The 24,838-nt window shown below is 37.6% G+C and overlaps 1 protein-coding gene across 1 annotated transcript; it reads left to right on the top strand.

The window, feature by feature from the left end:
• Positions 1–590: 590 nt before the first annotated feature.
• LOC105438307 lies at positions 591–24,412 on the top strand. The gene is made up of 13 exons (XM_030973455.1): positions 591–594; positions 964–1,341; positions 10,815–11,180; positions 12,373–12,768; positions 13,421–13,789; positions 16,261–16,374; positions 17,371–17,424; positions 18,043–18,096; positions 18,842–18,889; positions 19,779–19,841; positions 20,864–21,303; positions 22,461–22,619; positions 23,589–24,412. The coding sequence occupies exons 1-13, from the start codon at positions 591–593 to the stop codon at positions 23,694–23,696; spliced, it is 2,553 nt and encodes an 850-aa protein (XP_030829315.1). The 3' UTR covers positions 23,697–24,412.
• Positions 24,413–24,838: the final 426 nt, after the last annotated feature.

The raw sequence follows: 24,838 nt of genomic DNA, 5'->3' as shown, positions 1-24,838 counted from the left end.
TACGATGTCTTGTCTTCAAAGCAATCCCCAACATCAGGCTGATCAGGACATAACATTCTTGAATGGAAATAAGATGGCTATTCGTCTTCATATTTTGCTCAGTTGTGGCTTGCTCCTGGCATTACGCATACCTGTTATCCGTAAGCAATTATCTTCTATGTATTTCGCCATTTTCAGTGCTACTTTGATTAGCAGACACACGCCGTATTTCATGTTTACAATGAAATCCAATAGAAGCCGACGGTTACAAATGAATGAATCATATTTTTAAAGATCTCAACATTTATGTTTCATATGAAAGCGTTAATTCAAAATAATTACGTAAATGTGCTCCTTCTTTACGTTCATGATACGAATAGATTTATATTCACATCCAAACCACTCTCTTTACCACGACGACATTTCTCATATTCATCCCTTGCATTCGGCGTATTTCTGTCCGATGCTGTTATGGAGATCATGAGTGTATGTGCTATTCCGGATATGTATAGCGTAATGCACATAGCGTAATGCACTGTCTGGTCGATTGATTGATGTTCATTTTTATTTGTAGATCTGGTTTGCAATTATAACTGGCTTCAGTTTGGGGAATGGGTATGATAAGAGAACACTGACCTATTACTTCTTCATATCAAAAATGCATAAAGATGTTTTACTATAAAGCTACATTGCAATTTATAAATGGTATAATAAAACAACGATGGAATACAATGCATGTATATTAAAATGAGTATCCGAGGATCTTATTATTTTGGCCATATTAGTATTCCCACACAAGTAACAATATATGTATGTTGGGGAGATGGCTTATAAAGATAAGTGCCATTATCATTATGCAAATGATGCAAACACGTGATATTCTTGCATTACACTTATCAAAAGAAAAGCTTGATTTTGATAAATATGATATTTACTCGTCGTATTTTATATAGTACATGAATATACTTTGTTTTGCTCTTGCAGATGCATCAACTGGTAACAACATCACCCTAACACCAAAGAATTCTCAAGTGTCCTTTATGTTCAACAGTTCTGAGCCATTTTGTGATTCTCCTCCGTGTACTTGCGATTTGCCAGGACTTTGCGATTATACCTGTGACATCTATGTAACAAGTCCACCGGGAACCGTCCTGATTGCTACTTTTCTAGCTCTTCACATTCCTGAAGATGACACGATGACTGTTATAAATCTGAACACTAGTGAGGAGTTAGTGAGAATTTCTTGGATATCTTTAGTGATTGATCCGATCTATTTGGATTCCTCGCAAATGAAGATCAAATTTGATCGTTGTGATGGCAGCAGTCCTTACGTCTATTTGGAAGCTGAATTTTCTTTTACTGGTAAGCATCATTAAGTATTTTCAGTGGTGAAAACAATATTTGTATGTGTTACAATTACAATAAACACTTACATCACTACGCATCCCAACTAAGATCTCTTCTAATTGCATAGATTTAATCTCTCACTTTTGTTTATGTTCTGTCTTTCTACCACTGGGCTTCAACTTTCCCTCCAAACTTTTACATATTTGGAAAATTTACCTTATGCTACTCTTTATGTGCCATCTTCTTTTCCAGTCCATTTGTTTGTTTAAAGGTAAAGACCAGTATTGGAAACGCCCCAATTTCAAAAAATGAAATGGAAGCTCTCATCACCAATCATGTGAAAGAATATGTTTTGACTAATACATGATGATAAAAAATTTGCCGGGAAACCGCCTACTAATTCATATATTTGGTAAATTTGTTTCTCTCATGGTCTGTGAGAGATATAGGGTAATCCCATATACATCTTTCTGTGTATAGTGCTTGTAACTTTACGAAGAATGGGCCAAATTTCTTATCATTTTGATGATTCCAGAACCTAGTTGCAGATGCTAGATGCTAGATGATCAACCTTTTCTGATCGATTCCACAACGTTTCTTTTACAATGCAATCGCATGACCATAACTGGTCTTTACCTTTAATTTTAATTTTTGTTCTACTTTGGTTTTCGTTGATGTTTTCATAGCGATATAACCGTTATGCTGTTCACATTGCATCAGTTTTCATGCTCTGCAGACTCTGACACAGGACATGTTATGTTCTAGACGATATCCCCACTATTCAATATTCATGATATTGATTTATGAAACATGATACTTATTCATATTTATTAGTATGCCCTGTCGTGTTATTTTGCCCTATTTAAGAATAATAATAGCCAGCATTATGATATTGTATTTCTGCAACAATGATCTAGTGAAGTTAAAGCTAATCTTGAGCTCTGGTATGGGAATCGTATGTGGGGAGAACGTGGCTCCTATTCATTCTGGATTGTTTCTCCTGCAATAGATTGATTGTTTGAACAATTACAATAAAAACAAACTCACAAAAACTTGCTGGAAATCATCTTCAATAAATACCACAACTCTCATTTGCACATAGTGACATGTGTTAAGCACAGGGTGTCGGGCCAATACTTATTACGTTGATTTCCTTATCTTTATATATGCTCATTACTCAGCCCCTATACATTTTCTACCATAATCGTTTAGCACATGCCATTTATTTGTAATCTTAAACAATCAGTGGGAGTTTTGTTGGATTCCGTGAGAATTTATTTTCTATCATTACCAGAACTCAAGCTTATCTTTAGGATTCAAACTTGTACAAAAAAAGACACTAAAATCTAATTATTCATTTCATACACTTGAGAATTCATGAATCTTTGAAAAAATATTGTTTCGCCTGTAATGCAATGTAAAGCAAAATTCAAAGTCTTATTTTTTGTCCCTTGCTCTGATGAGTTGCTTGATGTACCTTTAAAGATAAAGGTGAGTTCTGGTAAAAAAAAGAAAATGAAACAGAATCAAACGAAACTTACACTGAATATTCAAGATTAAAAATAAATGTCATTTGCCAAACAATTTTGGTAGAAACTGTATACTGGCTGAATAATGAGCATAGAAAGATTAGGAAATCAAGGTTACACTGTAAAAAAGAATTTGTTCATTGGTAATTTTTACGTATTTTTTCCATGTAGAATTTACTTGAAAACATTAGTTTTGCCACTTACGCACTAAATTTAAGTCTTGCTAACTCAAACTTTCAATTTAGTAGAACATACGTGGAATATTTAAGTAAAATCAAATACATAAGAACTTTAAGTAATTTCAGCTTGTATTAATTTAGTAATTTTAACTCAAAATCAGAAATTATACGTATTACTCAAACAATTTATGTTGATTATTCTTATCTTTTTAAAGTAAGGACCGATGCAGTGCGTAATAGAAATATTTACATAATGTATGAATATTCATTAAGACCAAATTAAACTCTTTTTTAAATCAAACAATTCTTTTTTGTGGTTGAATGAAAATTTAAGGACTTTAAAACATTTACTAATTCATTTAACATGGCTAAGCAAAGACAAGACAATTTTTAATTGTTACCCAGTTCAAAACAAATCAAAACTTGATATTTCAGGAAATTGTCAACCAATTTTCAACCAATTGTCAACCAATTTTCCTTTTAAGATGCTACGATCAAGTATATATAAAATTTGGAGCCTTTCAATATGTGTCGAATTGAAGCGTATGTAATAGTTTGTGATGGTGGTAGATATATATATATATATATATATACACGGTTAAATATTAAATAGAAATAGTGTTAGTGATTAGTGATTAATCTTAAATAGAAGTGGTGAACGATTAGTGGATGTTACTTGTTAGATTGGGTACCAAATCGTGCAATATGTAATCCTATCATAGCTTTTTTTTTAATTATCTAAAATGATTAAAATACTTAAATTATTTACGTTAATGTAACTCGATCTAACTGAGTAAAAATTTATTCAGCAAAATAAGTAAATTCTACATAAGATGCCGTAGGTAATATTTACTTAATAAAAATAAGGCAATTTTTTCCCTCAATTTTATTGAGTTATTTCGATTATTATTTTTTTACAGTGTAGTAGCCCCCAACACCATTTGTGTAGTCCCATATACATCTTTATGTGTACAGTGCTTGTTACTTTACCAAGACTGGGCCAAATTTATTATGATTTTGATGACTCCAGAACTATGCAGTACACATCAATACTTACATGCTACATGATCATGATCAACTTTTTCTGATCCATTCCATACCTTTTCTTCCACAATGAAATCGGATGACCAGAACTCACCTTTATCTTTAACATCACAGAACATGCCAAGAGGAATAACCACTGTAATATGCAAAATATTTATAACAATGCATGTTCATTTAAAACAAGTCCTGCTTGAAAAATTTTAGGTGAAAATTTAAATGTTTAAATCATGCATCTTTTTGTAAAAATTATTTGAAATTACCAAATTTAATTATTTGTTATAATAAGAGCTTTATACATATACGTCTAATCATTTCCATTCTTTGTCTCTAAATGTGCTTAAGAAAGGCAAAGAGATAAAGGTGTGTTTTCTATTTTTGTCTACACATAGATCCGTATTTCTTGTTGACCTTGTTATTCTTAACTGTTTAAGTTGATTTTGCATCGTAGCCAAAATGAGATAAAAATTACCCTTGACTAAACATCTACCAATTAAGTGAATTCAGGCATGATTCAGGTGAGACATTCGTGTTCATAATTTGAAGCACACAGACTTGTTCTCAGCACCCCTGCTGTGTTGTTTCATCAACCAGACAATTTTAGGGGAAACCCCTTGACGTTACCCCCTTTATAAATTATATAAAAGAATCATGTTTAGGCAGCTACATACAAAACACCGATATATCAAGCGTTGTACGACTGCACGTCATAAAGACATTCATCGTGTTATCTTTTCAATATCTCAATGCACCATTTTGCAAAAGGAAAATGTAGGAAACATAATGCTGGCTCGTTGTGATACAGACAATGGCGCGTTGGGGATAAAAGGTTTCGTGTGGTTCAAAATAGACGAGTCCTTACAAACAGAAATACACATCCGTATAGCTTGAGAAATGTTAGCCACACACGTGATATATTGATAAAGAACGGAAAACACAGCTAGAAGGTATAACGATCAGTTTGATGGTCGTTATCTTGATTTTAGTATGAATAGTTACTAAGAGCAGATTACAAATCTTAGGGAGGTAATTTTAGTTTATTAACACTTGTCTGAGGAATCACCTAAAAGAATAATTACGAGTTATTAGGAGTCAACTACTAGTACTCGTTGAATCTGGAAAAGAGTGATTTCAAGAATACGCTTGCGAAATGTAGAAATCGCAGAACATGTTCTGCATTGAAATTGCGAACATCCTTCTTGATATAGTTGTACTCATCTCAAGCATTCTCACAAGAAATTGTATCTACATTTCATAAAATAGCAAACAGATATAAGACCGAAGCAAATGTATAGTTCCAACACCATTTAGATATTCCGTTCAAATACCATGGCGTGTTTACCTTATATACCTAGGCACAGTGACTGTTCTTTTCCAGGTACCCTGCACATGTTAACGTCATATACATCATTATAAAATCACATGCAAAACTATTTATATGCATTTTGCTTGAATGAATAACATTTGCAATGCAGTAAAGGCATACATTCTTACGGTTGAGTGACATTGAGATTTTCACGATGACGTATTTGTTGTTTGTGAATCATTCGGAGACGTGGAATTTATAAAAATATTCCTATCAATATTTATGACTATATACATGTATCTATTTGAATGTTTTGGAAAATCTCGAAGTGAAATGCACTGCAGCAGCGTAACTTCCTAAAAATTGATTTTTCATATGCGATTTTTAATTATTCCTGTATTATAATTGAACCTTCTGAAAATTGATCTAAATTCGTGAGCAATTTATTGTATATATGCAAATAAGGAGTTGATATTGTGTGCTTTTTTTGGGGGGGGGGGGAGGTCCGAAATTATGTTCCCATCAATTATCAAATACAGCTATCACTAAGAAAATGCTTTTTTTTCCCACATGCAAATTTATCAAGATGGGGAATGAATTATGGAGGAGCCCTGTAATACATGAATCTGATATCTGATTACTGGAGCTCCCCTGTACGAAATCCACGCATCGCCTACAACAGCATACCTTCGCTACAGTATCCATTCGGTTTGGTCGTTATTAGCTTCAATTTTTCATTTTTTAGATAAACAAGATCGCTTGGGCATTAAGATTTATCGTCATTTGAAAGGATTTCTTCCCTTAGGGAGTCACTCCCCCTTCCTCCTTCTCCACCCCTCTCCCTTCCTCCTTCTCCACCCCTCTCTCTCTCTCTCTCTCTTTCTCCCTCCCATCCTTCCTCCCTCCCCGGGCTCTCTCCCTTTACCTCTGATCCTCACTTTCTCTCTCATACAACCATACGTATCTCCACTATTTACGAATGGATGCATACGATTTCCTATTTATGTATTTTAATATTTGATGACATACTAGCTAGTGTGCCATATTGCCCCCTTTTAAATAAGAATATAACGTAATGGCCAATGTATAATTCAATTGGAGTGAAAGAGGGAATTTCAAGAATCAAATGTTAAAAGAAAGATTTGAATTCTAAGATATGTAGCCTATTAATAGTCAGGGTATAAATGCATGTGCTCATAATTGTAAGGGACCTAACAAAATGACACAATATTTTGGTTGAATTAGGCCGATATCAGGGCTGGATCCAGGATTTTCCAAAAGGGGGCGGGGCGTGAAATGTACGAAATTGCGAGCGCGTAGCGCGAAGCCTTTACGGCGTGTTGACCTGGACCCGGTTAAGGGGCCCCGGAAAATTTTGAAACTTAAGATGCTCTATGGTATATTCTAAGGCATTTCTGAATGAGTAACCGATCATTAATTTGTATGTGTATATTTTTATATGGTAAAAAAAAAAGGGGAGGGGGCGTGCGCCTCCCTCGCTCCCTTGCTCCGGCCCTGAAAATTGAGGTCATTATTTCCATCTAATGAAAATCACCCCATTAATGTTAAAAATAAAATAAATTTTCTTTGTACCCCCTTTTTTAAGTTATCCCATTCGTCACATTACATCAATCCCCACCGACAAATGAAGGAGACTGTCATAGCCATAATTTTGGACATACACATGCTCTCAGTTTATTTATTGAAATAATGAAATATATATTTTTGTTTACTTTCTTTCCTTTTACCATTCGACACTGCCCCTCCCCATTCCATCCACAAACGCACCCGCCCACACCCTTTTTCTCAGAAACATCCTTTCCAACTGAACAGAAGTACACTCGCTCACTGGTCGGACGATGGAAATATATTGAACAATAAACAGCAGAACATATTTCCGATGAAATTTGTCGCATTATAGTCTCATGCGTCTGCATTTTTGTGATATATTCATTATCCTATTTTTAGGATTTATGGTACTTTAAGTTTCGTTATCAACTTTTCCTCGTTTGTTATTCTTCTTTCCTTATTTTCCATGAAATTACTCTTTTCATTCTTCTCTTGGGCGGTGATTGTGAGGAGGCGAAGGCCTAAAGATCGAGATAAACAAAATATTGACCAATGAAAATAAACATCTTCCAATTAATTACTCATGAAATATTTGTCAATGGAATATGTTTTTCTTTCATCTCTTTCTGACGTGAAATGAAAATAAACTTCCGGATTCCACAGTTTACACAGTCCAAAATGTCTTTCCAAAATAATGTCTGGTGTAATTAATCTCCCATTCTAATGTTCTGACTGACGCGAGAGCATTTTCTAGGGTATAGCATTTCGGGAATCCCACCGATCATCACAGACTCACTCAGTTAGGAGGGTGATAGGAACATTTAGTGGCGGATCCAGAGGGGGGGGGGGGGGGGGAGGGGGGCTGAAAAAAAAGTATTTTTACATTTTTTAACGTTAATTTTACATTTTTTTGGAGATGGCCCCCACTCCCCTGGCGCTCAATGGGGGGGGGGTGCAATTTTTCCAATTTTCGAGGGCCCCCCAAACAAAATTGTGCTCACACCCCCCTCCTACTGAGCGAATTTTCCGCCGGCGCGATTTTCAAATTTTTGGGTGCCCCCCCCCCCAAAAAAAAAAACAATTAGTGCTCACTACAAGCTCCCCCCCCCCTCCCACTGAGCGAAATATTGGCCGGCACGATTTTCATATTTCAGCACACTAAATTTCAAATTGATTTCAAATTTGGGCCCCCACCCCTAAGAAAACCTGGATCCGCGCCTGGGAACATTATCACCGAAAATATGATCGTCGGAATTCCATCGCTGCCCCCTGCGTTGCTAAGCTCAGCGGAGGCTACATATTAAAGGTAATACTAAGTTTTGGTATGGGGTCTTGAATTTGGTTCAAGTGAACATATTGGAAGCAAATGTGATCGTACAATATTCAGTGATCGTTGTCGCGGTTGTAATCGAGTCTAAATTTATGAAATTATAAATAATTAACTCTTTATGCTGTATAGCGCCCTCTCAAGGTCAAGATATTGATTAAGCTATAAAACAATGTTTCTTGACTAAAATCGACCGACTAGCTATTCCCGTTTGGAATTAATATATCACAACTACATATTCAGAGATTTTCATGGTCGCAGCTACCATTGTACGGCCGTATGTGCAATTTGAAATTTATCAAAATTTACCGGGAGCACCGGTAAATTTTTATATTCCAGTTTTCTCGAAAGCAGAAGTGTGTTAGGGCCTAAATTTTCTAGTGCTTTTAATACATCCACAGGGGCATCCAAATATATCAAAATTGTAAAGAATCGCTATCCACCCAATTTTCAAAATTTCCCAAAACTTTGTATTAACAAAATTACTTCCCCACACAGTTAAAATTTTTGTGAACAAGTTGTTTAAAAGTTTAAACAACTCTTGATTAACGGGTGACCTGATCTAAGAGTTGTTTAAAGTGTTAAGCAACTCGAGTTGTTTAAAGTTTAAACACTTAGTTGATCAACATTTTGAACAACTTGTTTAAAATCACAATTTAAACAACCGGTGTTGTTTAAAGACGGTTGTTTAAAACGGAGCTGTTGTTCAGTGGAGGTTGCTTACACCAACTGGGTTGTTTAAAGAAAGTTGTTTAAAAAGGAGCTGTTGTTCAGTGGGGGTTGTTTACACCAACTGGGTTGTTTAAAGAAAGTTGTTTAAAACGGAGCTTTTGTTCAGTGGGGGTTGTTTACACCAACTGGGTTGTTTAAAGAAAGTTGGTTAAAAAGGAGCTGTTGTTCAGTGGGGGTTGTTTACACCAACTGGGTTGCTTAAAGAAAGTTGTTTAAAATGGAGCTGTTGTTCAGTTGGGGTTGTTTAAACCAACTGGGTTGTTTAAAGAAAGTTGTTTAAAAAGGAGCTGTTGTTCAGTGGGGGTTGTTTACAACAAAAGGGTTGTATAATGGGGTATAATTTGGGTTTGATACTCTGAATAAGTGCACCACTACTTTTGGGTCTCTATATAGGTATATGAAGACTAGGGTAATTCTGCAATTCATGAATTAGCGCCAAAACAGTGCCCATTTTGCATGAGCGCGCATGCACGCACGTATAAACTGCATATATAGGAATGCATGCAATCTCTATGGCAAGGAATTTAGCACACGTTATAACCGAGTGCGCGATCAGTGCCGCACTGCATGACGCGACGATTTTAAGTCTACCTATATTCTGACATTTGCGTACAGATACCGAAAATTTTAACTGTGAACTTACGCTATAAGTTAAAAACTTCAAAGTGGTTAATAGAAAAGTGATTTCAATTAAGCCATTGAATCCCCAGTCACTTAGAAGCGCGTCGGTAGCTTGGTCGGCCATGATGTTGTGTTGTGGGTTGGAAAGTAATAACTATTAAGCTAAATAAATGTAAGTATAGAGACAAACAAGATGGAGCCTGCAGAAACACGTGTGGTTGCTTTGGTAGTTTGATCCAGACTCAATGTCCATGTGCTTTTACATATGTATCAATCTGTGCAGTCAACAATTAAAGACCCTTGCATACACTTGCATTGTGTGTATGCATCTAATATCAATAACAATGAGCTGTGCCTTAACAGCTGCACTGCATTTCTAAGTGGCATGTCAATTTCAATTGCATTTTAGTTTCAAGGAACCTGTTTCTAAACATAACAATGTGAAATAAAGCCTTTAGCAACACGCACTTAACTGGCACGAGGCACATGACGTCATATGTAAACAACACTGTCTAAAAGCTCTCGTATAGTAAGTATAGCAGTCATTAAATTTTAAACAACGAATGTTTAACAAAATTACTTCTGTTTCGAGCAACATTGTTTACAATTTGATCAACTGTTGTTTAAGATAGTGTACAACTGTAAGTGAACATCACTTTTTTAAACAGCGTTTTTACTGTGCATTGAAGAAAAAAAATCATCATTAGCGATTGACTGGCCATTTTAACCCATATCGATGGCCATACTAACTGGCACCTGCAATCTCAATTCCAGCACCTGTAAACCACTAAAGCAAAAGGCATATTCATGGGCCCCCAATTTACAAGCTGTGCCATTCGCTATTCCAATAAACAATATTGTATTGATTGGCTTAAATAAAGTTGGTGAAATAACTCATTTATTGTCATTCTCAAAATCCCCTTTTCAGAATCACTTTTTAAACTTTTTAATCATAGAGATGTAGAAAGGCACGCTATAGTATGAATGGTAATGTGCAAGCTTCACGGCTGTCCAACGGCTTCAACAAGCATTAAAGGAGGTTATCTCTTAACTATAAATGATGGTCGGTTAATTAAAAGTGTAAAATATTACGATTTATGCACACCGGTTACTCAATTTTAGTTTTACCGCAACCATGTTGTTTCCGCTCTTGTCACTCTTCCCTATCCCTATCAAATACTCAGACCAATTACAAGATTCGTTCGTCCGCTCAAGCGGTGGTGCGTTCGCTCTGTCCGATACCTACCCCAGCATCACCATACAGAGTGTCGACCTATCCCTCTTGACTGACGTGGCAGCCGAACTACACTGGTTCATCACAGCCAGCTCTTACACCTGGATTCAGGTCGACATCTTGGACATGGAACCAGGAGAGGGTGGAGAAGTCTGCATCTTTGATACCTCCGATACCTATGGAGAGTGGGTGTGTATGAGGGACTCCGTGTTATCGACCACCTGGTACTCGTACGATGACGAGATCAAGATGTCGTTCTACGTCAACGGAAATAGTCAGCTTGGTGATGGCCTGACGGTGAAGCTGTCTATTGTTGGTAAATTCCTGAAACCATATCCCAAACTTAGGACAGTGTGTAGCCAGCAAAGGGTTGAGACACCCCCCCCCCCCCACATTCATTTTTCGACTGGTATATGATAACTTCTGCCCCTATTTTTTTTTTATGGATACACCATTGACACCAACCCAAGGGTTTTGAAAAACGTTCTCCAATACATTTAGGTGTATCAAGAGTTTACCTATGGTTCTGTATCCCGTGAGTTTTAAACCTCACAGGGCAATGGAGGGTTATGGGGCCAATGACCCTTTTTAGTTTAGCCCAGTGGTCATGCAAACCAACATCAGATGATATTGCTCATTAGTCCAACATAATTACGATAAATAAGGGATGGTTCTAGAGTTATAGTTAAGGTTAGTTTTCACATACTAGGACACCGTTTGGTATATTAAGACTAGGTATAATAGAAGAAAGGCCTAAACAGATGGTGTAAGAAGTCGGCACGCTACTATGAACATGAATACATAATCAAATCAACCGGGAAGTGTACATTAAGTAGGATTTCTTTAATTCCTCGAAAAATATCGTTGACTTTGTGGTACGAGTAGAATATTGCATTTCATACGTTTGTATTTGGATGTGGATTTTATACTAACCTCTACACCCATGCTTCTCTATTGACTGCTATAAAATTTTAATTGTATCATCCGCACCAACATATTCAGTCTAACTTCGAGAGTTGATATACATGTATTTAGGACGTGACGTCAGATTTACAATGTCCAATTGTCTTTTGAGTAGAATATTGTATTTCGTACGTTTATATTTTGGTGTGGTTTTTATACTAACCTCTACACCACGTTCTTTTTTTTTTACTATTATAAAATCTTAATTGTAAGATTGGTACCACAATATTCAGTCTAATTTCGAGAGCAGATGTACATCAAATTAAGGACGTGACATCAGATTTTAAATGTCAAATTGTCTTTTCTGGTGTTAACTCTCGTGGCAAAATCACTTCTAAGAGTACGATTAGTGATAATAGACTTTATGGAGTCTTTGAAAAAAATCTGTAATTCAGTTTTAAACAATTCAAGGGATTGTTGACAGTTTTGGGGGCATTTTCAAATTAGTTGACAACAAAATTACATTAGATGACTTTAATCCGATTAAGACTTGCAGTACTCAAACATAATCTTCAACTAGGCTATGTTCTTTCATTCTTCGACAGATCATTCAACATGGAATGGACGGTCCTTGACAATAGCAGCATGCAACCCCAATGTAGTTGTTCAGGAGGTTGAGACCATAAGATTTGTGACACCATACTTCAACCAATCCCTGGAAAATGTGAGATATCAATGCAGGATGTCTTTCACAAATGAGGACTCGTCGCAAATTACTAGCCTCGAGTACAATCACTTTGATGTTCCAGGCGAGGTTTCAGTCTTTACGGTAGAGTCCGGTCAGTTTGTAACCCTTGCAGATGCAACGGATATTAAAGTGGACATCTCCCCTGATTCACCAATCGTCTCCATATCCCCAACTCACGAACTCGAAGTTGATGTGACTACAGGAAGTTACAAAGGAACTGGAATCGGAATGATGGTGCAACCATTTACAGGTGGTAAGAAATAAGACGTCCCTATGCCATCCACTTCTTTTAATGAATCTGAAATTCATCGAGTGGAATTGTACAGTAGAAAATAGCCCACAGACTCTCATCTGAAAATATATTTTTTTAAATCTCCTTTGGAAGAAAAATAAACATCATGACCGTAAACAATCCAATCCAACATTTGCTCTGTGTGTTTTTACCAAATACAATTTGGACAATACATCTGCTCTAAAGTTAATGGAGAAACTTGTTTCTGCCATGATGATAAGCATCTCCTGTGTATTACTAAAAACAGAAGATAAGAGATAGAGGGTGTGTGTGTGTTTGTGTGTGTGTGAAAGAGAGATATAGAAAGAGACACAGAGAGACAAAGATTAGGAAATAGAAAGACAAAATACAAATGAAGAAAAGAATGTTATGAAATCCTATGACATAGTATATTGATTTAAAAAAAAAGGAACTTGTTCCTTTGGGTAGAAGAAGATGATGCATCCGTGTTCATTCGTGCGTATGTGCGTGTGTGTGTGTGATGGTACGTTTGTGTGTGTGGGTGTGGGTATGTGAGAGAGAGAGAGAGAGAGAGAGAGAGTTAGTGATTGACTGAGTGTGTGGTGTGGAACCCAATCAAGCAAGAAAATGTCTCAATCTTTCTTCTCCATAGACATTACGAGTAGAGGGCTAGAGCCCATGTCATCCTTTGGCGTCGCCATCGAGCTCGACGACACCTCCTACTTACAGGAGTTCACCACCCTTGGTTACCCAACTCTTCCCGAAGGCGATATCAACATCAGGTGGTTGTTCGACAAACCCATCACGGATACGGCCATCAAGGTTGAGTTCATTGACTTTGACATCGGTGCAGCCATCCTGTTTGGTCACATTGCAGAGACCGCCCCTCCCCCATGGCAGTTCACGGGATGGACCCTACCAGATGACATCCTTACGGAGACACAGAGGCTTACACTACTGTTACGATCAGACAATGTATGCTGCAAACGAGGGATTCACTTCAACGTGACACTAATAATACGTGAGGTGTATTCTTTTGATAACTTTATTTTGTTGCTTAAAAGTACACCTGTACTTTTATCATTGCAATCAATCTTGGCAATTTAACTGTACTATCTAAGTTTTGAAAGAAAACAAAAACATGTCTTAAATTAGTCGGAATGTGATAGCAAAAGCGAGACCAAATTTGAAAAGACCATTTTCGGGATTTTCCTGTATCCTACCTTCTAATGCCCTTAATAAAAACACTAATTATCATGATTAATATCATTACTGGTATTATCATTATTAATATTATTATCGTTATTGTTATCATTATCATTTTTATCATCATTACCCCCCCCCCCCATTAAAACAAATAAAATCGTGGGTTAAATCCTTTTAAAAATGATAACTATTGCGTCAGCATGATTGTACTAGACTTTGGCCGCTATTCTGACTTTCTTGGCTAAAAAACAATTATTATTCTGAGCTGGTGGAATGAAAGGGAAAACCCCGGACTCTCCCGTAAACAAATAAAGATCGCTAATTACAAAAAAATTACATCAAAGGTGAAGTCGAGTGAAAACGACCTAATCTTTATGTTTCAAATTCCCAGATTAATGAAATATAGTGCGATAAACAGATCATTATCTATAACCACCAAATCCTTTTGTTTGTAGTCACTTCGTATATTGTTTATACAAGTTTTCTTCTGCTTTTGTGGTAAAATGATTATGTACACTTAAAAAACGATCGGAGATTATCATATCAAAACGCAACTGAATGTATAAAAATAAGCCGCTCTTGCAAAGCTCATGGTACCTTTTACAACGTCCCTATGCGCTTCCAAAGAGCTTTGTAAATTATTATATCTTTATTTGCTTTAACTCTTTATTTGAGTGTCTGAAACCCTGAAATCTGGAAAATCATTCAGGAAGGTACCCATTTTTTATTTTATCTCCAGATTCAACCCTCTTACAGACACGCACCGCGACCCGACCGTTTATTAAAAGCCGGTAGAATCATAATTATCATTAGATGAAGACCGATTTCACATATAGTTGACCCATTATTTTATGGGGTTCTCTTATCCATATTACTAATAGCAAGAAGGCAACAACAACTAAATAAAGTCTCATGGAACATCAGTCTCTACGACTGCAGCCTGTCACATACACTGTAGCAAATTCTCTCCCCTTCAGCAATCTTTCTCTTACCTTCCTTAAGCCCCAGTCCCATATAAAGCCGGACCAGCACGGACGAACACGGACCACTCCGGACCACCCCGGACCATGGTCTGGGGTGATCCGGGATGGTCCGGGATGTTTTGTTAAAAAAAGTGTGATGCTTTTAAGCTACAGTCCCATATACGTCCCGGACCGTCCCGGACCATCCCGGACCCCATCCGGGGTGATCCGGGATTCGGTCCGTGTTGACACCGTGTTGGCACCGGGGTGGTCCTGGATGGTCCTGGATGGTCCTGGATGGTCCTGGGCGGTCAATAACTCACTCCCGGACTGCCACGGATCAACACGGACCGCCCCGGCGCCACTACGGATGACCCCGGACCCAGCTCGGTGGCTACACGGATCACCCCGGATCAAACTATTGTCCCGGACCGTCCCGGACCGTCCCGGACCACCCCGGCAGTTTTTGACCGTCAAAAACATCCGGGGTCGACTCCCGGACCGCCCAGGACCATCCAGGACCATCCAGGACCATCCAGGACCATCCAAGACCACCCCGGTGCCAACACGGTGTCAACACGGACCGAATCCCGGATCTACCCGGATGGGGTCCGGGATGGTCTGGGACGGTCCGGGACGTATATGGGACTGTAGCTTTAAGCCCCAGTCCCATATGAAGCCGGACCAGCACGGACGAGCACGGACCACTCCGGGCCATCCCGGACCATGGTCTGGGGTGATCCGGGATGGTCCGGGATGTTTTGTTCAAAAAAGTGTGATGCTTTTAAAGCTACAGTCCCATATACGTCCCGGACCGTCCCGGACCATCCCGGACTCCATCCGGGGTGATCCGGGATTCGGTCCGTGTTGACACCGTGTTGGCACCGGGGTGGTCCTGGATGGTCCTGGATGGTCCTGGGCGGTCAATAACTCACTCCCGGACTGCCACGGATCAACACGGACCGCCCCGGCGCCACTACGGATGACCCCGGACCCAGCACGGTGGCTACACGGATCACCCCGGATCAAACTATTGTCCCGGACCGTCCCGGACCACCCCGGCAGTTTTTGACCGTCAAAAACATCCGGGGTCGACTCCCGGACCACCCAGGACCATCCAGGACCATCCAGGACCATCCAGGACCATCCAGGACCACCCCGGTGCCAACACGGTGTCAACACGGACCGAATCCCGGATCACCCCGGATGGGGTCCGGGATGGTCCGGGACGGTCCGGGACGTATATGGGACTGTAGCTTAATACCCCACACAATCTTCCTCGAACATTCTTTTTAAAAAATCATTATATTTCATTCTTTTTCAGTGAACAATGAGTGTGCGAATTCACCATGCAATAACGGAGGAACTTGCTATGATGATTTGGAATCCTTCCGATGTATCTGTCCCGCCGGTTACATTGGAGATCTTTGCCAAAATCGTACGTTCTTTCATTTTCATTTCCCCTTTGTTAAGACCGTGACCTATGTAGGCCTATTCAAAACGGTAGTACAGGGGGGGGGGGGGGAGGGCGGGGTTTAATCCCCTCTGCTGCCCCTATTTTGTTACACAGAACACTATGAAATTAAGAACAATATTCGTTGCCTGTCAGATGTTTGAGATATTTCTCCCTTGGTGACATGGTGTCGCCCCTTTTATTTATCGGCGTATTGTAGGCCTGTTCAAATTATAGGAAAATGAAAAGAAAATGTTCAAACAATTTTTGGAGAGACAAACAAACAAATTGATCAAGGCAACAAGAGAGCCTGAAAAAGCGGTATTCATGTTGCTTGGGGAATAAAATCTGTGAGAATGATCCTCCACTTTACTCTTTTTCACAACTTGCATTACATTATTTTATTTAATTATTCACACGATTTGCAAATTTAATGGTTAAATATATATTCATACTGATATAGCTATACTTTATTATTTGAGGTACGCTGCATGGCCAAAGTCTGTGAATAAGTAAGATACGCAAAAGATTTTTATTCATGTTGGTACACAGGAAAAGTTTAATAATTATCTTGAATGCGTAATTACCTTTCCATATATCGTAACTTATTTTCTTTATAAAAAAAAAACTGAAGTACAAGCTGCTTATCGAGACGATCCATAGCTTAATCACAAATAGTTTTAGTGCGAAAGGACTTTTGAAGCGTTTCGCTGTTTACCAACTTCCCTTCTCCTCGGAAAAAAGTAAAATCGGTTATACAATATGACCAAAAATCCCTGTTCGTTGGCTTTTGCTATAGATTTGTTATTGTGGAATTGTGTCTAACTTGTGATGCCGAATATAGGGCTGTTCTATCATCTAACCGATGAAGTAGAATAAAGCATCTTTTAAATTCGAGTTATTTAACATTGAAACCAAATATTCACTTAAGATACGCCAGCATTCCTAATTACCAGACTGGTATTGATATTTTATTAACAGTAATTACAACGGATGGATCAAGCCCTCAAACATCACCGCAGAGTTCCACTACAGGTAGGAAAATAATGCATGATGTTATGTAAATCCCTTCAATAGAATGGTTTTAAAACCTCTATTAATTTTGATGCAATAGCCATAACTTAGAGTCATTTGAAATTGCAAGTTTGTACTTATTTGGATTTTGAATTAAAGTCATACATGATTTTAACATTTTTCTTTTTACGTCTCAGTTATGGTATGATTAAAATATTAGATGGAAATAAAGTGTTCTTAGATAGCCTAGCATGGATTACTTGAAAATATTGAATACAACATTTTGTTTCGCTCATATTTGGGACATTGTGTATTGCATACATTAAGTATACCACTCCAAGAATGTACCCCCCCCCCCCATTAGCATGTCAGAAAATCTTAAAGAATATTGTGCCCCTCGTTTTCACAAATCCGAGGTTCGCCCTTGCTATCGATAGGCTTCATCACAAATGTTTTCTTTTATTTTGAGCAGACATTATGACACTTGTGATGCCGAATATAGGGCTGTTCTATCATCTAACCGATGAAGTAGAATAAAGCATCTTTTAAATTCGAGTTATTTAACATTGAAACCAAATATTCACTTAAGATACGCCAACATTCCTAATTACCAGACTGGTATTGATATTTTATTAACAGTAATTACAACGGATGGATCAAGCCCTCAAACATCACCGCAGAGTTCCACTACAGGTAGGAAAATAATGCATGATGTAATGTAAATCCCTTCAATAGAACGTTTTCAAAAGCTCTAATAATTTCGATGCAATAGCCATAACATGCAATAGCCATAATTTGAAGTTACAATTTTGTACTTGGATTTTGAACTAATCTCATACAGGCAGGGGCGGCGATCCCGGGGGGGGGGGGACGGGGGGGGGGACGGGGGGGGGGACGTGTCAATTTTTTTTAGGGGGGATCGTCCCCCCCTGGAAATTTGAAAAAGTGCAAAACAAGTTGTATAGCATATACTGAATAATGACTGCAACACACGTTTAGGCTCCGGAAGGCCCAAGAGTGCAGCGTTTAGACTAATAAAATTGCAAAAAAAAAAATCTCGCTTGGTCGCTACGCTCCCTCGCATAACATCCTTGTAAAAAATTTCGCATTTCGTCCCCCCCCGGTCATTAACATAAATCGCCGCCCCTGCATACAGGTTTTGATATGTTACTTTCTTATGTCTCAGTTTTGATTGTTAAAATATTAGATGGAATATGGCTCTTAAATAGCCTATAACGGATTACTTGAAAATATTGAATGTAACATTTTGTTTCGCTCATATTTTGGACATAATATATTGTATACCACTCCAAGAATTTATCCCCATTTGTATGTCAGAAAATCTTCAGGAATGTTGTGCCCCTCGTTTTCACAAATCCAAGATCCGCCCTTGCCATCGATAGGCTTTATCATAAATGGTTTCTTTTATTTTGAGCAGACATTACAAAGATTACAACCCCAAGGGCATCTACACCAGACAAAACAGGTACGAAATATCACATTCACATTAGACCATTCAATATCTCTATATTATATTCTTTATACGGTATAACGACATTTCTGTATGTAATTTAGTGTAAAGTCCAAACCATGTGATATGTATTAGTGTAGTCATTTCATTTTGTTGATAACAAGCCCATGATGCATTTGTAACTTTTAGCATGATAGTATATCTGCATTTGGTGCTGATATGTTTTTCAAGTAACACGTGACATCATCAATGTAACATGTAACATCATTATGGACCTGATTATGAATACTTATAAACCTTATATCATCAAGAACTAACAATCATGGGGGCAGTAAGTTATTGAACATACTTTCAAAACCGAATAAGTATACAATTCATATCATATCTTTCACCAAAAATTGATTGGCTTTGATTAGTTAAAATGTGTCACATGATCAAAAATATTCACACTATTTTCCCGAGCCGTAAAAAGTACCTCGACTAAAAGTACTATTTACGGCTGGGCGAATTTATTAAAATTGTTATTAAAATTGTCAAATGTTAAAATGTTTTGTTTTTTTTACAAATAATTTTTTAGTTTGTATAACTATGTATGAGACTCGGTGACTCCAATAGTACCATTTGCGATGGGGCTGCGCCCCTCAGCAAATAGATCCATTGGAGTCACCTCTTGCCCATAGTTTCAACCGGAACCTCGAAAAGAAGGCAGGGTATATTTTGTATACGAAGTTCGTGAGGTCAATGCTGTGTGTGTGTGTGTGTGTGTGGGGGGGGGCGTTTATGTGTGCGTGTGTGTGTGCGTGAATTTGTGTGTGCACTGTGTAATTGTAATGGAGATAGAAAAGAAGATATTCTGACTAGTTTATAAATATTCTGACAGAGATTGTTTCACATATTATTTTAGATGCCCCGACACGTGTCTCATCTACGCAGGAAACATCAACATCCAATCCTGCAGCTCTGAGTGGTAAGGACCATGACAAACTATTTTAGACTTTATTTAACTTGTTGCATGGTACAAAAAGTTTGATGATCTTGTACAATTATGCAAACATCATCATGATAACTTGATGAATGTGATGTTCAATCGATTGAAATGATCGCAAAACCTTTCAAGAAATCAGTCTAAGGCAATTTCAGTAGTCTAGTATAAGCGTTACCCCTTTGAAATGGGCGAACATGGCTCAGGGTGAAAAATTACGTAATCCGAAAATGAGTCCATAGACAATACGATAAGTTATTGAATTAGCCTTTGCTATCGTTTTAAGTAGCTACAAGGAAGTACATAATATGTCCTTCAGGAACATACATAATAGTTGTCTTAGGAACTTACTTAGGAACATAATCAGTATCACCCAAAATGCCCATGTACTAGACCGTACAAAACCTATTGCCGTTGTCAGATTAAGCCCGGTTTTTCTACAGCTGCTAAATGATAATACAGTTGTATAAAACGAAATGTTGAATATACACAATAATGATATATTTTAAGATAATATTTCTATGTGCAAGATTGTTGCCTTGTCAGTAGGTATGTTAGACATTCATTGTAATGCGTAATTATTTTTATTTGCAATGTAATGCTTTTTATCTTCTGATTTTAATTCCACTATTTTCAACATTGCGAACTATAACAGGTAAGCAAAGTTTGTTCATCAGCATTCGTTCTCAGACATGTAGGAATAGCAATAAAAGTATATTGATGTCTTAACTGAACTAATTTACCTCTTTCGAATTTCAGACGCTGATGTACTATGTGTAAAATTCTAAAAAAGTCATAATACGATTTCGGTGAAATAAGCTATCATTCGTGTTTGATTATTTCGCTTATCAATTTTCAGACAAAGCGACTATTAGAAACTAAAGGATAATAACAAACTGAGTGAGTTAGTGGGTAGTTGATGTGGACTCTGATGATGGATAAGGAAAGGTCACTACATATACAAGGCAAAATATCATCTCATAATGTCTTTAATTTTCGTCTTACAGGTACATCAAACAATGTGCTCACCATCGCTCTAAGTACCAGTCTCGTCATCGCCTTTCTACTCATCACATTCCTTGTCTGTGTTGTGGTCTACCGAAGTGGAAAACAAGCACGCGTTGCGTCAAGCACCAACCCTGAATGTTGCTCCCCAAACGACCTCATTCCAGCAAACAATTCAGCTCATCGATACCAAGAAGGACCTCCCCTTCCTCCTGATCGGCCTCCTGCGTACGAGACAATCCCACCTCTGAAGGAAGGAGGGGCACATGGGGGCCACTACCAAGAACTGGACAGTTCCGCCATTGGTGGTGGTTATTATGTGGAGCTCAATGAAGACAAAGGTCATTTACCAGAGAATGGCGTACCCGGAGACCCACATGAATACTTCACTATCGTACCCCCGAGACCTGAATGCAGTCAAGTCTCTCCTGCTCGGAATCGCGTAAGTCATAATTACTATGCTACGTAGGCACATTCCGGGGGATCTCCCCCCCCCCCCGAAAAAAGAGCAAACGACAGCAACAACAACAAAAAATGTAATAATACCCACGAATTATATGTTTATTTTCTTTTATTGGGAGAATCTAGTGACCCCGATACTAGGGTCGATGGATATCCTGAAATTATAATTCTATCTAAATGTCTTCCGATAAAATTTGATTCCCCCCCCCCTCTTGATTATACACCCCTCCTTTCGAGCCCCATCCCCCAATGAGGGCATTGAAGTGCTGAAAGGTTTCTGAAAATGGTAGTTCTGAGGAAAAATGGTGTAGTAGGAAAAAAATGTGGCTCTCGTCCTTTCTGACAACCTTGGGTCCACCCCCTTTTTTGTACTAAATTCATGTGGAGGTGTAGTGGTATCTTGGCTCATTGTCTAGACCCTCAGTCCAAGGATAGAGGATCTGGATCCTAGCCCGACACTCTTGGCAAGGCACAAGTCTACATTTGTCACACTCAGTCTAGGTGTAAATGGGTACCTGACCATTACGAAGAACAACATGTCATTGTTGCTGATGTGGGTCCCCTGGGTAAACAAAGTTATTATTATTGTAATTGCTTTCACTATTATTATCTTAATATTATTATCATTATCGTTATTATTATTATCATTAGCGTTATTATTATTATCATTAGCGTTATTATTATTATCATATCATTATCATTGTTACTATTATTGTTATTACTATTAATGTTATTGTTATTATTATTATTATGTAGACAAATCGTAAATCTATATGCATGCAGGATTTTGTTTCAGTGAATGTACTTCCTTTTGTGAGACTCCAGTAAATTATAATACAGTGGTATAAAACGAAATGTTGAATATACACAATAATGATATATTTCAAGATAATATTTCTATGTGCAAGATTATTGCCTTGTCAGTAGGTATGTTAGACATTCATTGTAATGCGTAATTATTTTTATTTGCAATGTAATGCTTTTAATCTTTTGATTTTAATTCCACTATTTTCAACATTGCGAACTATAACAGGTAAGCAAAGTTTGTTCATCAGCATTCGTTCTGAGACATGTAGGAATAGCAATAAAAGTATATTGATGTCTTAACTGAACTAATTTACCTCTTTCGAATTTCAGACTCTGATCAGATCCGCCATTGGTGGTGGTGATGATGTGGAGCTCAATAAAGATATAGGTCATTTAGCAGGGAATGGCGTACCCGAAGACCCACCTGAATACTCAACTATCGTACCCCCGAGACCTGGAGGCAGTCAAGTCTCTCCTGCTCGGAATCGCGTAAGTCATAATTACTATGCTACGTAGGCACATTCCGGGGGATCTCCCCCCCCCCCCCCGAAAAAAGAGCAAACAACAGCAACAAAAAATGTAATAATACCCACAAATTATATGTTTAGTTTCTTTTATTGGGAGAATCTAGTGACCCCGATACTAGGGTCGATGGATATCCTGAAATTATAATTCTATCTAAATATGTTCCGATAAAATTTGATTTTTTTTCCCCTCTTGATTATACACCCCTCCTTTCGAGCCCCATCCCCCAATGAAGGCATTGAAGTGCTGAAAGGTTTCTGAAAATGGTAGTCCTGAGGAAAAATGGTGTAGTAGAAAAAAAATGTGGCCCCCGTCCTTTCTGATAACCTTGGGTCCATCCCCTTTTTTGTACTAAATTCATGTGGAGGTGTATTGGTATATTGGCTCATTGTCTAGACCCTCAGTCCAAGGATAGAGGGTCTGGATCCTAGCCCGACAATCTTGGCAAGGCATAAGTCTACATATGTCACACTCAGTCTAGGTGTAAATGGGTACCTGACCATTACGAAGAACAACATGTCATTGTTGCTGATGTGGGTCCCCTGGGTAAACAAACTTATTATTATTGTAATTGCTTTCACTATTATTATCATTAATATTATTATCATTATCGTTATTATTATTATCATTAGCGTTATTATTATTATAATTAATATCATTATCATCGTTATTATTATGTTATTACTATTAATGTTATTGTTATTATTATCATTATGTAGACAAATCGTAAATCTATATGCATGCAGGATTTTGTTTCAGTGAATGTACTTCCTTTCGTGAGACTCCAGTAAATTGTCGCAATTGTAAGTTTTGACACTTTGACAGAATGTTTGACACCTTTCTTGTTTTATTCCTGCTTTTTTTTAAATAATTCTGCTTATTAATATATAAATAGGTATATCTTTATATTTTTTTCACTTCAATTTTGGACAGGATTCTCAGTATGACTACATGGAGCCTATCAGCAGTATACCGATGAATGGCACAACATCCCTACCGTCTGGTGTTAATCCGGAGCAAACCACAATGTTCCACAAGTGATGACGTGAAAGATTTGTTTCGGGGAATTACACCCTGATATGAAGATAGTTTTGACGGGAGCAGAAAATTTAGAGAAACAGATTGGTGAAACAAATCTGAGAAGTATAAGGAAGTTATGAAACATAAATTGGCCACTCTGTGACGGATCATGTGAGATCCTCTCCAATTGAAATTATATTTTCCCTCAAGAAACTATCTAATCATACATGCCCTCTAGATATAATCCTAGCACATATATTTCTACACAAACCCTGTATCGATATATATATATACATTATTAATTCATCAACAACTAAGAACATGAAATTAACAGAAAGACAACTCACTTTGAAAGACACGTCACAGAGTTGCCCATTTTTGTTTGATTGATTACAATTTAAAACCTCCTGAATTTCTTATTTTTGTTATCGGATTTTGCCTAAATATTGCTCGAACATAACTTCAGTGAGATCCAAATTATAGTTAACACACGGCACACGCGATTAAACATAATGCTCAAATTTATGAATATTACGGTATTTGTATTTTCCTTTTAGAAATTATCATCACGTCTTATTGATGAAATTATAATGGACTCAGAAATAAGTTGAAAACTCACAAATTGAGTCAGGTCCACAATCAAAATTTCTCTACTAATAGAGAAGGTTGAGTTCCGGGCAAAGGTGAATAATAATTTGTGAGCGTTATCATTGTTATTATGCAAGTGTGGAAGACCATCAGAGAAAAAATGTTCCCTGAAAGGCATGGCTCTTCAAATGCCTTCATAATCTACATTTGACAAATAGCAGCTTAAAAATGAGGACCGATTTTTATGCCACATGTTTTTGTAGTCCCATATACATCTTTCTGTGTACAGTGCTTGTTACTTTAGCAAGACGAAAATATCCATACGGATCTTACTTTCAGTATAATTTGAAAAATACTACTATATACTAATAAAGATATACCATTAATAGCCCATGGTATGTCTTATTGAAAGCAAAAATACAAGAACTGGGTCTGACATGAAGCCTGTGAAATTAACGGTTTTCCATGATTCGTTTGAAAACTAGATCACTGTTTACTTTTTAATTTCAGAGACAGGACCTTCATAAAATACATGTGATTGAGGCAAATTTTTTAGTGAATTTGGTGCACTATGC

The sequence above is a fragment of the Strongylocentrotus purpuratus genome, unplaced genomic scaffold (genome assembly GCF_000002235.5).
Source record: "Strongylocentrotus purpuratus isolate Spur 01 unplaced genomic scaffold, Spur_5.0 spur5_scaffold_6, whole genome shotgun sequence".
NCBI classification, from domain to species: Eukaryota; Metazoa; Echinodermata; class Echinoidea; order Camarodonta; family Strongylocentrotidae; genus Strongylocentrotus; species Strongylocentrotus purpuratus.
The sequence above is the reverse complement of the archived record's forward strand: the minus strand, read 5'-3'. Positions and strand labels throughout refer to the sequence as shown.

Coding starts and splice junctions, on each gene's coding strand:
- LOC105438307 (XM_030973455.1), top strand. Junction 16,375..17,370: donor TGGAGATCTTTGCCAAAATC/GTACGTTCTTTC, acceptor TTTTATTAACAG/TAATTACAACGGATGGATCA. Junction 19,842..20,863: donor CAATCCTGCAGCTCTGAGTG/GTAAGGACCATG, acceptor TTCGTCTTACAG/GTACATCAAACAATGTGCTC.